The sequence below is a fragment of the Mustela lutreola genome, chromosome 5 (assembly GCF_030435805.1).
Source record: "Mustela lutreola isolate mMusLut2 chromosome 5, mMusLut2.pri, whole genome shotgun sequence".
NCBI lineage: Eukaryota > Metazoa > Chordata > Mammalia > Carnivora > Mustelidae > Mustela > Mustela lutreola.
The window spans coordinates 140,747,349-140,760,316 of NC_081294.1; the positions used below are offsets into that span (position 1 = coordinate 140,747,349).

A 12,968-nucleotide genomic window follows, 5' to 3' on the forward strand; every position below is an offset into this window, starting at 1 on the left:
GGGATGGAACCCAGACTTATACCATGTTCAGACCCTGCACAGAGCCCAGCTGTTTCCCGACGACACAGACTGGGACCTGGGACAGAAGCCTGGAGAGTGACACCTTCAGGCTTGACAAGAACAGGACTCATTATGAGGGCCAGGGAATGTATTCAGGGACTTTCTCTTTCCCCAAACCTCTAGGAAAATAATTAGTAAAAGAGTAGCAAAAGAGTGGCTTATTGTAAAAATATATGAGACTATTCCCAGTAGTGGGGGAAATTCAGTGTATTTTTAGGGTTCTATAGAATTACGTCCTCAAATTCACGCCTACAATATATACTTCAGCTGTAACTGTTTCACATAAGTTACATAGTATTACTAATAACCTCTAACATTAACTGTTTTCTATCATTCAGGCATCGTTCTAAGCCCAGTTCTCTCAGGTACCACCTTATCTTCTCTGTGGGGAGTCTTAGTAATGTGGTCACTGTAAACACAAAGGAATGTTCTTTGTTTAATCCAAGTCATCTATTCTCTTGTTTGGATATCAAGTGCAAGTTATACAAATTCAAGTTGAGGATAGCTTCCACTGGATGACACAATTGCTCTAGTCTGTTGGTTGTGGCAGTCCTTCAGTTCTGTGAGTACCGGCTGGGCCCCTGGGATGCAATGATGTAATCTCTAGGTCATAGAATAGTGATGCTGACTTACATCATAATAGCCCTTGATGGTATATTGAGTGCTGGTCAGGACAGTGGTCTAGTGAGAAAGTAGTTTCTCAAGTGATTTGTTGTTCTTGATCATACTGGTTTGATTCTTTGTTATCATCAGTTGAGTTTTTGAAAGTAGAATTTCAGAGAGAAAGGTACTGTCTGGAGTCCCTCTCTGAAGAGGTGAATCATGAAGAGGAAACAAAAAAGGAAACATCTGGAAAGCCCATCGTCCCCCCCAAGTGCCAAAAAGTCAAGAGGTATGTGTTAAGCATATTCCCTGAGAATAAGGTAAGAAGGAATTTCCTCTAAAGAAAGAGGGAGAGAGGATTCGTAGCTGCAGAAAGGGAGAGGAAGAGGGAAGAGAGGGAGGGATGTGTTTATGCTGGTCTTTCTGAGGACTCAGGTGGTCTGAGAGTAGAGAAAGTTCAAATCCTTGTCTCTGCAGCTGAGGACCTGTGCTATCTATACATGTCTCCCTGGGCTACTGCATCATATGGTGGTTGATTAGTACAAGTTTTATTGAAAATTATTTTCCTTTATGTTATTTCTGCCTAAGGGCATCGGTTAAGTATATGATGTTATTAAAAGCTTTCTAGTAGTACATTCTCCTGTTAATGAAGAAGAAAATGTGACTCATGGAGGTGAGGAATAACTTTTAAAAAGGACTTAAAACTGGTTGTACAGGGATGAGAGTATAAGGTGAGAATTTATTTACTCAGAAGCAAGAAAATTGTTTTGTCTCAGAGGATGAGAAAGTGAGTGTGGGGCTCCTATGTGAATTGTAAGGAACGGGCAGAGCACACGCACACCGCTGTTTAATGATAAGTTAAATTGAGGAAGTAGTTTGTTTCTTTCTGAAGAAATGGAAAACTGAAAGAGTTCTGGTTACTATGGAGATTAAAAGTAAACAGGTAACTGCTGTGAGTCAGAAACATTGTTCAGTGGTGGGAGGGGGACAGATCAGAGCTAACCCCAACGTTCCACGTGGTGTCTCCTACTCCAGGTGGATAACTTGGTATTTCCAATAATGTTTGTGGTTTCTGGGAAGTGAGGTTGTCTGCAATTCACCTTCAGTAAAATTCGTGCATGTTGAGAGCTGTTCCTGAGTGTAAAGTAAACATGCACTCACAACCATGTGTTCACATAGATACACGTATAGAACATTAATACCCCAGGAAAAGGTAATTATTATCAAACATAATTGTCCATTTACTCTGTACCAGGTTTAATTATTTGCCTCTCAAAAACACATCATATCCCCGCTTCATTAGCTAGAGTAGATCTGGTCTTTGAAGCGAACGCACAAATAAATCTATTTCTTGCTTATGTAACAATTCAGAGTATAGTAGGGCAAGTCTCCTGGGCTGATGGAGACTTTGTTTTCATTAACAGGAGCTTTCAAATAGATGCTGGGTGATCCACATCTTAGCTGGGAAAGTGAAACGTGTGGAGGGACATAGAGGAGGTATTTATGATTCTGTCTGGAAGTGGCACATGTCAATTCCACTCATTGTTCAGTTCAGAAAACTTAACCACGTGGTCAGAATTGCTACAAGAGTTGTCAATAAATGCAATCTAGTAGTATGTCCAGGTAGAATGGAGATAGCTTGCACTTACTGTTCTATTTACAAAGAGCACGGCTTATACAAAGCCAGTTACTCCTGATATAAACACAATAAATGAACCATATCAGGCCCTGAAAATGGAGGCCATGTGTATTCACTAAACATCTCACGTTGTGGACTCTTCTTGTTTGCTTTATGGGTGGATAAGCACACAAACACTTAATGTGGACCACATCTCTCTTATTTTTATGTAATTGAATTTACAAGAAGATCTGGAGAATCAACAAAAGGCAGTGGCCTCAAATTCAGTCCAGATGACAAAGAAGGCTTCATCTTCTTCTTCAGAGTATTTCTCCATCAACTCTTTGGAAAACAAGCTCACTGGTGCTGGTAAGGAGAGTGTGTTGAATATATTGTGACTTACTGCACAGCCAAATTACCTTCTTTTATTCAACTTTCAGTAAAAACACCAACCATGTCAAATTTCTACACAAGACTTCTATAAAGCACAGCAGACCCCGAGGCAGACAGGGTGGGCATGAGGCACTCCCTCCATCAGGGTTTGAGGCGTGTTGAGTGCTGCGGTAGTGGGAGCAGAGGGGGTTGGCCTGTCACCTTGCTGGGGGTTGTTGCTGGGACCTGGGCTGGGCTGGGTGGATGTGTGGCCATCAGAAGTGAACAGAGCAATCAAGGCATTGTGGGCGTTGATCTGCCCATCACTTGATACAAGGCTGCCTGATACAAGGCTGCCTGGTCTTCTTCCATGATCAACAGAAACCATCAGTTGCCAGGGAAAAGTCCTTACTAGGACTGGAATAATCCCAGAAAGGTCAGCAGAGAGCAGTGCTTTTTCTTGAAGAAATGCTGGGATAGGGTCTGGGTATGAGAATGTTAGCAGAGAAACATGGAAGTGTATGTCAGTGTGAACCACCAAAGCATTTATGTTATCAGGAAGGCATGAAAGTACCAACAGCTTTAAGTAGGACAGAAGCGGTCAGATTCTCAAGAGTTGGACTTAGAGTGGAGTAAGAGACATCCAGTCCGAGACCCATCCCTTTCATGTGCTTTGGTAGCCTGTGTTCTGACATTCATCCCTTTACAAACCCTCTGCACTCCTCATCCTCATTATTCAATTCCTTGTAATCTTCCACATGCTTCTGAATTCTCTATGCCATGTGGTTGTCCCTACCATAAAAACAGTGATAATTTCTCTGACTTCTGAATCTCTAGATAAGTTACCCCTGTTTTTAAATTTCATAGATGCATACAATGTATAGTTTGTGTCTAGTTCCTTTCATCATTAAATCTGTGAAATTTAATATTATATATATGCATATACATTTATATTTTCTTACACAGTCTTCTCTATACCTCCATTTCCTTTAGATCTTTACGCAGTCTCAAAGCTCATATATTCTTTCTCTTACAACTTTTGACTTTTACGTCCTCTAATATTCTTTCATTATTCCCTTAGATTACACAAATACACCAATTCTACTCTCAAAGACAGTATTCCTAATAATTATCTGGTACATCTAAATCCTGCAACAACATATACACCCCCAAATCTGTTGTCTCAGGATGTGGAATCTACACATGTGGATATGTGCAAAACTAAAACACATAAAGCATGCATACCATTCTCAGTCACACAAAATTCACCCCATATTCAGAATCACAAACACCAATGCAGTTACACATTAGGCCCTGGCCCTGTTTGAACTTTCACACACAAAGCACCTTACATCCATCACACCATTATGATACAACAGGTGCCCAGTACATGTATCAGACACACCCACAGGAAATGATGGTATTATTAAACAGTTAACTAGTGAGCAGTGAGCTTGGTTACCATGGCAACAGAAACACGGACATGACAATGAGGAATATGTTCTTCAAAAATAAAACTTGTTTGTCTCATTTGAGGTTATAAATCTCTAGGAGTTCAGAATGCAGAGGGTAAAAGGGTAACAGATGTGAAGGAAGGCAAATGGTACTGAAAATCCTAACCACAGTGAATGACTATCAGGAGCCATGGTAGCAGCATCCAGACAGAAAGACAGGATAGTGCAATAGGCCAATTCTTTGCCCAAACTAAAGATAACTATTTAGGGCAAATTAAGTATTTGCATGGGGTGTGGGGAGAGTGGAGAAAGTAGAATAGGGACAAGAGTGTAAGAGGGGAACAGATTGGGACCAGCAGTTTTTATGACTTATTCAGTTTTTTAGGACCATCAAAGTTACACACACATTATCCCCAACCTGGCCACTCTTTGGAAGACAGTCTTCCAGACCATGAGGCAAAAAGTGAATCACCTGTATCAGAATACTTCACCTGTTACTCCTCATTCTCTTAAGAAGAAAGGAAGGGCATTTCAAGTCTAGGCAGATGAGGGAAGAGGGGGTCTGAATAGACCTATAGACATCCTGCTCAGCATCTCTCCAAAGCCAGAGGGAGAAAGGTGCACATGAGGCCCAGTTATAATCTTATTCTCTGCCCCGATTTGGGAATATGAGTCTCCTGTTTCTGTACCCTCAATAGGAACTCATTACAAGCACTTCACTTTTAGCGGGTAGAGAGGAACTGTGTGCCTACATTGTGGGGAAGATATCACTTATTGAGAGAAGAAGTGGAATTCATAGGCACAGTATTCACAATTTGTGTAGTGTCAGTTAAACCTAAAAGGGAAGAATAAATGTAAAATGAAACCATAGCTTGTAGTACTCTAGAAATATCAAACTGCAGAGTATGTAAAAGCTCCAAATTGATAGTCATCCACATTAAGGGTCCTATGCTAATGACTTCCTGAACGTGAACTCAGTCTAAAACTACAAAGCACACAATCTAAGAAAGGTTCTGCAAACATAGTGAATATTAAGGTTTAACATCAAAGAAGATCATTTAATTGAACAGTGCTATAGGGATGGTAAATAAGAATGTTTACAGTTAATAAAGATGTAAAGTCATAAAACACTACAAAGAAAAAAATATTTAAAAAACCTAAAGTTTTAGAAGTGAAAAATAATGTTATAGAAATTATAAATAATGTGACACACAGATCACTTTTAATAAAGGGAAGACATACTGCTGTACGTCTCTAGAAGGATGCTGCAGTGTCACCCATGACACTCATGCTACCTTCACATGCAATGGCCATGTCACCTCTGCAGTCTTTGCATAAAATTGTTGAGGAAACGTGACAGACACATACAGCAGACTGTGTTCACAAACATGGCACACATACTAAGTCCCTAGAAAATACACCACCCCCACTGAATTGTCTCATTTCTAAACCAACATGACCTATCAGACACACTCCAGCGACCTAAGAGAAAAAGTAGTTGCATTTTGTGAAGTAAAAATTGAGTTATAAGCTTCCCTGAAGTTTTTAAACCAAGGAGGAGATGTAATATGTTTGAGTTAATTTCTAAGGAACAAAAATGGACCTATTTCCTGAACATTAAGTTTAGAAACGTAGATTAGGAGGAAGAAAAACTAACCAGTGATTTTTGTGATATGTTTGAATTCATGGCAGAGTTAGAGATGATCCTAGAAATACACATATTTTACCAGGGAAATAACCAACAGCCTAGAATTTCGCTGTTCATTGGTAAGGTTTAGAGGTAGGCTTATGTGTACGGTGAGTGTAGATGCAAAAATTAATCAGAACAGTGTGTGGGAATGTGAGGAGGGTGACACCACCAACTGGGCCAAGTGACAGCTGAGCCATTTGGCAGTCAGTACCTCCTAGGAGGGGAGCTGTGCCCAATGTGGGGAGGTGTGGCCTAGAGTCAGCCTTGGGAACCTACTAGAGCCTCCTGGTCCTGCAGAGCTGTGCAGCAGAGCCCTCAGGTAAGGTCCGACCCAGGTACCTGAAAGAGGAGGCCAAGGAGCAGTAGTGGAAGTCTGTCAGTTCCTTCCTGTAAATTCGAACCCTCCCAGGAAGCAACAGAACTTTCATATCATAAACCACAGCTGGCAGACCAAAGACCTTTACTGACATGCTCCGAATTTATTCTTGTGGTAAACAGAATAGTCAGAGGGCAGGCATCTTATTACCATGTACTAGGCAAGAATTTGAGCCTCTGATCCATGGCAAAAAACAACATAAGGCTTTCAGAGGTAACCAGACATTTCATTCCAGAAAATGTTTTTAGATACCTAGATTTTAGAACTTCAAACAGAAGCTGGACTATAATCTTCATGGGGACAAGTGCCATGTGGTTTATCATACATGCTATTTCTTGAATGTTTAGTGAAGGCAAAAAAAAAAAAATTAAGAAAAAGTCACCTATCTGCTCTTCCTTCTCTTTCTCAGAAGTTTTAAACACATCTGAAGATATTTTATCTGGACCCTCTGGGTTGGCCCAAGGCCATGGCCAGATGGCAGCAGATGCAATCTCACAATACTCTTGTGTGTCTGCAGACAAGCTTTTTCACTGTGGTTTGTGGTGGGGGAGAAGTAGGGCTGAAGGGGAATCAGGCAGGGAGGTAAGGCAGCATGTTAACTCAAAATTAGAATTAAGTGCCCGTGCTCAGCTATGGCCATAAATGGCCCCTTTGCTCAAGGACTGCCCAAGGTCACTGTTCTTAAATAATAGGCAGAGATGTACCATGTCAGGATCCCGGTCTTCTTTGGAAGATGCTCTTAAAGGATCTGAATAGGAAGATTAAAAATCTAAGAGAAATGTAGAAATACAATTCTGGAAGAGGAGTTTGGGGAAAGTTAGTGAAGTCTTAATTTGAACATCTCCAGCACCAGGATTCCCAGGAAGACCTGAAAATTTTTTTTTGTCTATATCTATAATATCATTATATCTATCTATCCTCTCTCTACATATATATGTGTGTATAGATAGACACCAACATAGAAGTAGATAGATACACTTGCAGAATTCTTCATAAAACTTGTACCCCATCCTCCCTAATTACACAGTTTCTCATGAGGAAAATCAAGCTGAAAATACCCAATGTTAGTGACTCCATACTGTTTCAGAGACATGGTTCTTTCTACATCTTCAGTGCTCTTTACACATTTCCAGAAATCCTACATGCAAGGTACGCAGTATTATGGGTATCCACCAAAAACATAATTTTGATCATTGTTATTTACTTCTCTTTTGGAGTAAGTGAAGTTTTAAGAGGTAAACTCACCTTAATATTAGAGTTTTCTACTGAGAAAATCACTTAATTTCCGTGAGAGCAAGTGTCACGTGTGGTAATGTTGTCTAACTTAGAGTGTTTACTCAGTGTGGCACTTCTGAAAGGATACAGACTCCAGAAGATGCCGCATCTCAATATATTGTTTTATTTTTATTCCATTCACCAGAATTCAAGACCACCCAGGAGGTCGGAGCCCATCCCAAGTCCTCTGCCGTGGTCCCTCCTGGTGGTGAGGCTGCAGAAGAATCATCTGCCTCATCCTACTACACCTGTTTTTCTTCCATATCGCAAATCATTAGGGCTAATCAGGATGGTAAGGGAAATACACAGGTGGGGTCTGAGCATGGATGGGAGGTACAACTGAGCTGCTCAGCCCAAGCCCTCTTATTTAAGTCTCCACTTAAAAATCTGAAGAGGGCTTCAGGGCAGAGGCACTAAGACTGAAGGCTCTGCAGAGGGACAAATGGGAATGTGCCTCCAGGGTTAGGACCCAGTTACTCGTGAGAGTGCTGGGACAGCTGGGGGCCGGGAAGAGCACTGTGCTGGTGTGGGCCTTTCATCATAGTCTTCCCCCTCAGGTGAGCATAGACTCCTCACACACACTCCTGCATCCGTCTGCCTTCCTACCAGTTATGGTCCCATTTCTCCTTCCCTTTGCTTTTAGACATGCCTTCATTCTTCATCAATCTTCCCCTTCTCTTGTATGTGAGGGTGCAGCTATGCCCTCATACCCTCACTCCTTCACACAATCAGACTCACCCATTTACACACTAATGCCATACGGAATTTACATCCCCTCACACCAATCACCTGGTTTAACTACCTCACACTAAGCCAAATTGTGGAAAATTGGTACACCCTGAGAGGGGTGCACCTTCATAGAGAGCCTTACTCATCCATGTGCCACTTCATGCACGAAGACATGAGCTGCATGTCTTTACAGAGCTGCATGTTCGGGGAGCCCAGGTCACTTCTGGTAACACTCTAAGTCCTGTTGTCTCATGACAAGAAACGGCACCAGTCCTGCACTTGTACATATGCTCTGCCACACTGTGGAATACGCATGCACACACTCATCCGCCATCACCTTGCACCATCATCAGAAACACTCATCAGGGTCTCCTGGGTGGCTCAGTCATTTGGGCAGCCAACGCTTGGTTTTGGCTCAGGTCCTGATCTCGGCATCATGTGATCAAGCCCCGCGTCAGGCTCCATGTTCAGCAGAGAGTCTGCTTGTCCCTCTCCCTCCACCCCTCCTGTCTCTCTCAAATAAACAAAACACTGAAGAAAAAAAAAAAAAGAAAAAGAAAAAAACCCACCACTCACCAACTGTGTCCCAAAACACACTTGCAACTCCACAAGACACACCACACCCTCATTCCCACATAGCTAGACCATGTACATACCTCAAAGCAAAACACTCAGAGAATTCTGAAATATCACATGTGTATATACTTAGGCTCCACATGTCTGCATAGGAATAGTCTCATGGGCATCTCGCCTCCTCCGGATACCGCGGACTTATTCTATTTGTCTTACACTTGAAATTTTCTTTCCTAGGAGCTCCTCAAACAGACCAGCTTGTTTCTTGTTCCAAGAAATGTGAGACTTCCTCACACTTTCTATATAGCTCCTTTACTTTGCAGCTGGCTAATGATCCTAAGCCTTCTGTGTCCTCTGCAAACACAGAAGAGGAAACATTCATGAATGTCTACTATATGAATGTAAGAACAAAAAGGGGTGTGGCTGTCCTCAATGATGAGCAAGAAAGCCTGGAGCCTCCTACCAAAAAAACAAAAAAAGAAAAAAAGACCTTTTCTGATCTCCAGGGAGCAGTCACCCCCTCTTGCACTACTAAGGAGCCACCAATTTGCAGTGCATCCAGGCAGACAATAGAAGAGCAGGAGAAAGGGAAGGAGGCTGACAGTCCACCAGTGCCTCCAGCTGCCGAGGAATATCCCAGGGCCAAGACGCCTGAATGGCTCGTGAGCCTGGATAGTGGCTTCAGGTGCATGGCCTGCTGCCGGGTCTTTCCTAGCTTGGAGGTCCTCCAGGAACACGTGAAGCATGGAGTCCGTGAGGGCTTCAGCTGCCATACTTTCCATCTGACCTTGACTTTGCTGGAGAGAAAGAAAAGGGTAGAGAAGGAAAAGAGTAGGCAGACAAAGAATACTAAGAATACTGGCATATAGATGCCAGAAAGCGAAAAATTTTGGCCTGAAGTTGTCTTCATACAAATAAACAGAACTCTTTCTAGTCCCTCCGGGAGAAGCAGCAGAGTAGGCCAGACTCTACTGAGACGGGCTTCATCTTCTCTAAGAAGCCCTAGGACCCATTTTTGTTTATGCACATCCACCACCACCACCACTGCCAGCCCACCACCACCAGGAGCAGACAACCCCTTTCAACTATCTCCACTGCTCTCCCAAGAAGGAGGGAGAAGAAGGCAGTTCACACCATGCAGAACTGCAAGATGGTCTCATACAAACTAAAGAGCAATGACCACTCACATATTATCTCTACCTGAAAAAAGGAGACTGACTGAAGGGAAAACTGCTGGGGGCTGGATTGTAGAAGAGGTGAGGGCCCTAGGAGTAAGAAAACGTCTCAAGTGTTCTTGAGACTCAGGTTTCTGCTGGGGATGCCTCCCAAGGTTCCAGGATAACTGTGTTGAATAATTTCCTTCAGAGGAATACATACTTGGAAGTAGAATGCTTGCTTGATGACAGATTAAGGAGATTGCTTCCTTTCTATGCCCTTTGAGGAGACAGGAGTAAAGACCTGACTAGCAGTTAAGCAGGGCTGAGAAGCCTGGGCCCACCATTCTTAGATTAGCCAAATGACATGGGAGTCACATCCCTTGGCCTGCCTCCCTTTCCAAGGGGTGCAGGGCAAAGCAGAGACAAACTTTGTCTGTTGGAGGAAGGGTTGGTATGCAGGCTAGATGTAGTCCTGCCCTTTTCCTGGGTGAGAGTGAGATCTCAGATGTCATGTTCTAAGTTTCATACCTAGAAGACATGCTGAAGAGTTATAATCAGAGGATTCCTTTTCTTCCACCCTTGATATGTACTAGGAGCCAGTAACTCTGGCTGCTTCCTTTAAAGTGTCAGAAGCAACTGGAAAGAAATAGGGATAGAGGTTACCCTTTTGTCATGGACCATTTCTGGCAATCTGGCAACCTATTTTTTTTTTTTTTTAAGAGCAAGAGCAAATAGGTGAAAAGAGTAGAGGGAGAGAAAATTCTTCAACAGGCTCCCCACCCAGTGCAGAGCCTGGCTCAGGGCTCAATCTCATGACCCTGAGATAATGACCTGAGCTGAAATCAAGAGTTGGATGCTTAACCAACTGAGTCACCCAGGTGCCCCAGTTTCAGGCAACTTTGAATGTGTTGCTTTCTTGAGGATCCCCATGTTCTTTTATGAAAGTTCATGATTCCTGCATGTTATTATTTATTTTTGTTATAGCATCAAGTGCTTGTTCTAAGGGATGAGTAGGAGGGTTAAACATAGATGAGACTGCAAAGACTAGCAAAACCAGCTTTGTACCACAATGAATGAGAGTATATCTTAAAAAGAAGGGCTCTTCTTCTAGGGTCCAAGAGTCATAATGGAACCTGGGAATTGCCCTAAATTTTTTGAATCACATAGAGTGAATGAATGTATATCAGTAAAATAAGAAAAGCTGCCTTCCTCATTGAAACGATCTCCTTTCCTGTTTTGGTGTTCTTGTAGCAACACAGACCCACTGGCCCAAAGATTTCAAATGATGGTGTCCAGCACACCCTGCAGTCTGATGGGAGCACAGAAGTTCTCCTAAGCCCGCCTAGCATCTAGGGATGACTGGCTGAAGATAGATATACCTGATACTCTGCAGCTGCTCCCAGTTGACCTGGTAAAATGCGGTGCCCAGCTCTAGAGAAAATATCCACCTAGAGCTGTGAGAAGTACAAGGAATGCTGGGAATTACTGGGCACTCAGGAGCCCCATGGGATAACTCCTGCTGACCCTCCCCACCCTGCCAGGAGGCAGGCACCACTGAAAATCCCTGCAAGATTGCCTTGTTGGGAAGAGGGCAGTTTGGGTAGAGAGATGTTAGTACTGTGATCAGGCCATGACATCTTCCTAGAGCTTTGGCTGGTGGAATAAGAAGATTGATGACAGCTTGGCAGAACTCAAGGGAGGAGACTGTTAACTTGACAGAGGATCTAAAAGGATATTTCTGATCTCTTTCCTCCGTTTGACTTCTACTTGTTGCTTCTCAAGTCCCTCGATTTACTGTAGGTTTGGAGACCTGGCTGGTAGTCTTACTCTCCAGGCCCGCCCTTACTCTTCACTCCTCCACGTCTTCTCTCTATGAATATGTGCCTGAACACTCCAAATATCAATGGTCCAGATTGTAATCCATATTCTTCCTCCCCTCCACTTGCACCCAAACATTTGCTCCACTGTAGTCTCTGTTAACTTATACTTATTTTTGTATATCCTTTTCTTTATATGAACATACACCTTTCTCCTTATCTTTTTCTAATATACTCACTTGCACAGTTATCTGGCTGACAGATAGACATTCTTATTATTGAGAGAGAAAAAGCTATTTCACAAATGAAACAAAAGCAAAGAAAACCCCCCACTTGGCTTCTCTGAGCTTGTGCACACATAGGTGTGCAAATACTTCTTATACAGTCACAGGAGAGAGGATGGAACATGTAATAAATCATCATGGATGATCAAATATGTCTACACAAGGGTGTCACAGAAGTCATAATGCAGCCTTAAACTTAATTTTAGAAGCATAAAAGACACCAAGTTTTGAAAAATATAATTTACATGTTCAATTATTTGCAAGTCACTTACACTTCAATTGTGCATTTTCAAAGATAAATTTTTAATATTTCTTTTGTCACTCTTCCATAATCAATCAGAAGGTCAGAAACAGGGAAATTTTCAAGTGTTCTTTATAGTTCGCAAATAATATAAGGAAAATTAAAATAGTTCAACTTTGAAATGGGATCATTTGTAACTTTTAGCTTTGCACTTTCAGAAGTACATGTTTCAGAAGTTCATGACTGCTATATGGCGTTTGGGACATACATATTTACACAGGTTTGTATAACAGTTTATATATGTATATATATACAAACCTGTATATACCTAGGCCTATACACGTATTTCCTTTTCTCTCTCTATATATCTCAGATATAGTGAGGCTGTCCCCATGGATATGGACATATAAGAAGTTTATGTGCACCTGTGTGCCTTTGAAGCCAAGAGAAGGATTATAATTGTTTTTGCTTTCATCTGCCTAGTTCTTTAATCTTCTTCCTGTGATAGTGTCTTCACTTTCTGGCCAAATATATGGGCAAGCAAGTCAGACTAGCCAAGTGAAGTCCTTACTTCAACACTTGGCTTACATAGTTTACCTAGGTGTAGAACCTGTGTTGGAACAGTCTGTACTGATAGCTTAGACAATTGAAACAGGAGCTAGAGACTGGGCAGTTTCCTGGTGAGTGATCTTTTGTCCGCAACCCAAATTAAAGTCTGT

The 12,968-nt window shown here is 42.1% G+C and overlaps 1 protein-coding gene across 1 annotated transcript in view; it reads left to right on the plus strand.

The window, feature by feature from the left end:
- The window catches only part of LOC131831192 (protein FAM170A-like), an 85,400-nt gene extending 75,781 nt beyond the window's left edge, over positions 1-9,619 (plus strand). Inside the window, exons 5-6 of the mRNA XM_059173370.1 lie at positions 7,594-7,740; positions 8,988-9,619. Of these exons, the coding sequence (XP_059029353.1) occupies positions 7,594-7,740; positions 8,988-9,619 (779 nt within the window). The remainder of the gene's footprint in view (positions 1-7,593; positions 7,741-8,987) is intronic.
- The last annotated feature ends 3,349 nt before the right edge of the window (positions 9,620-12,968 follow it).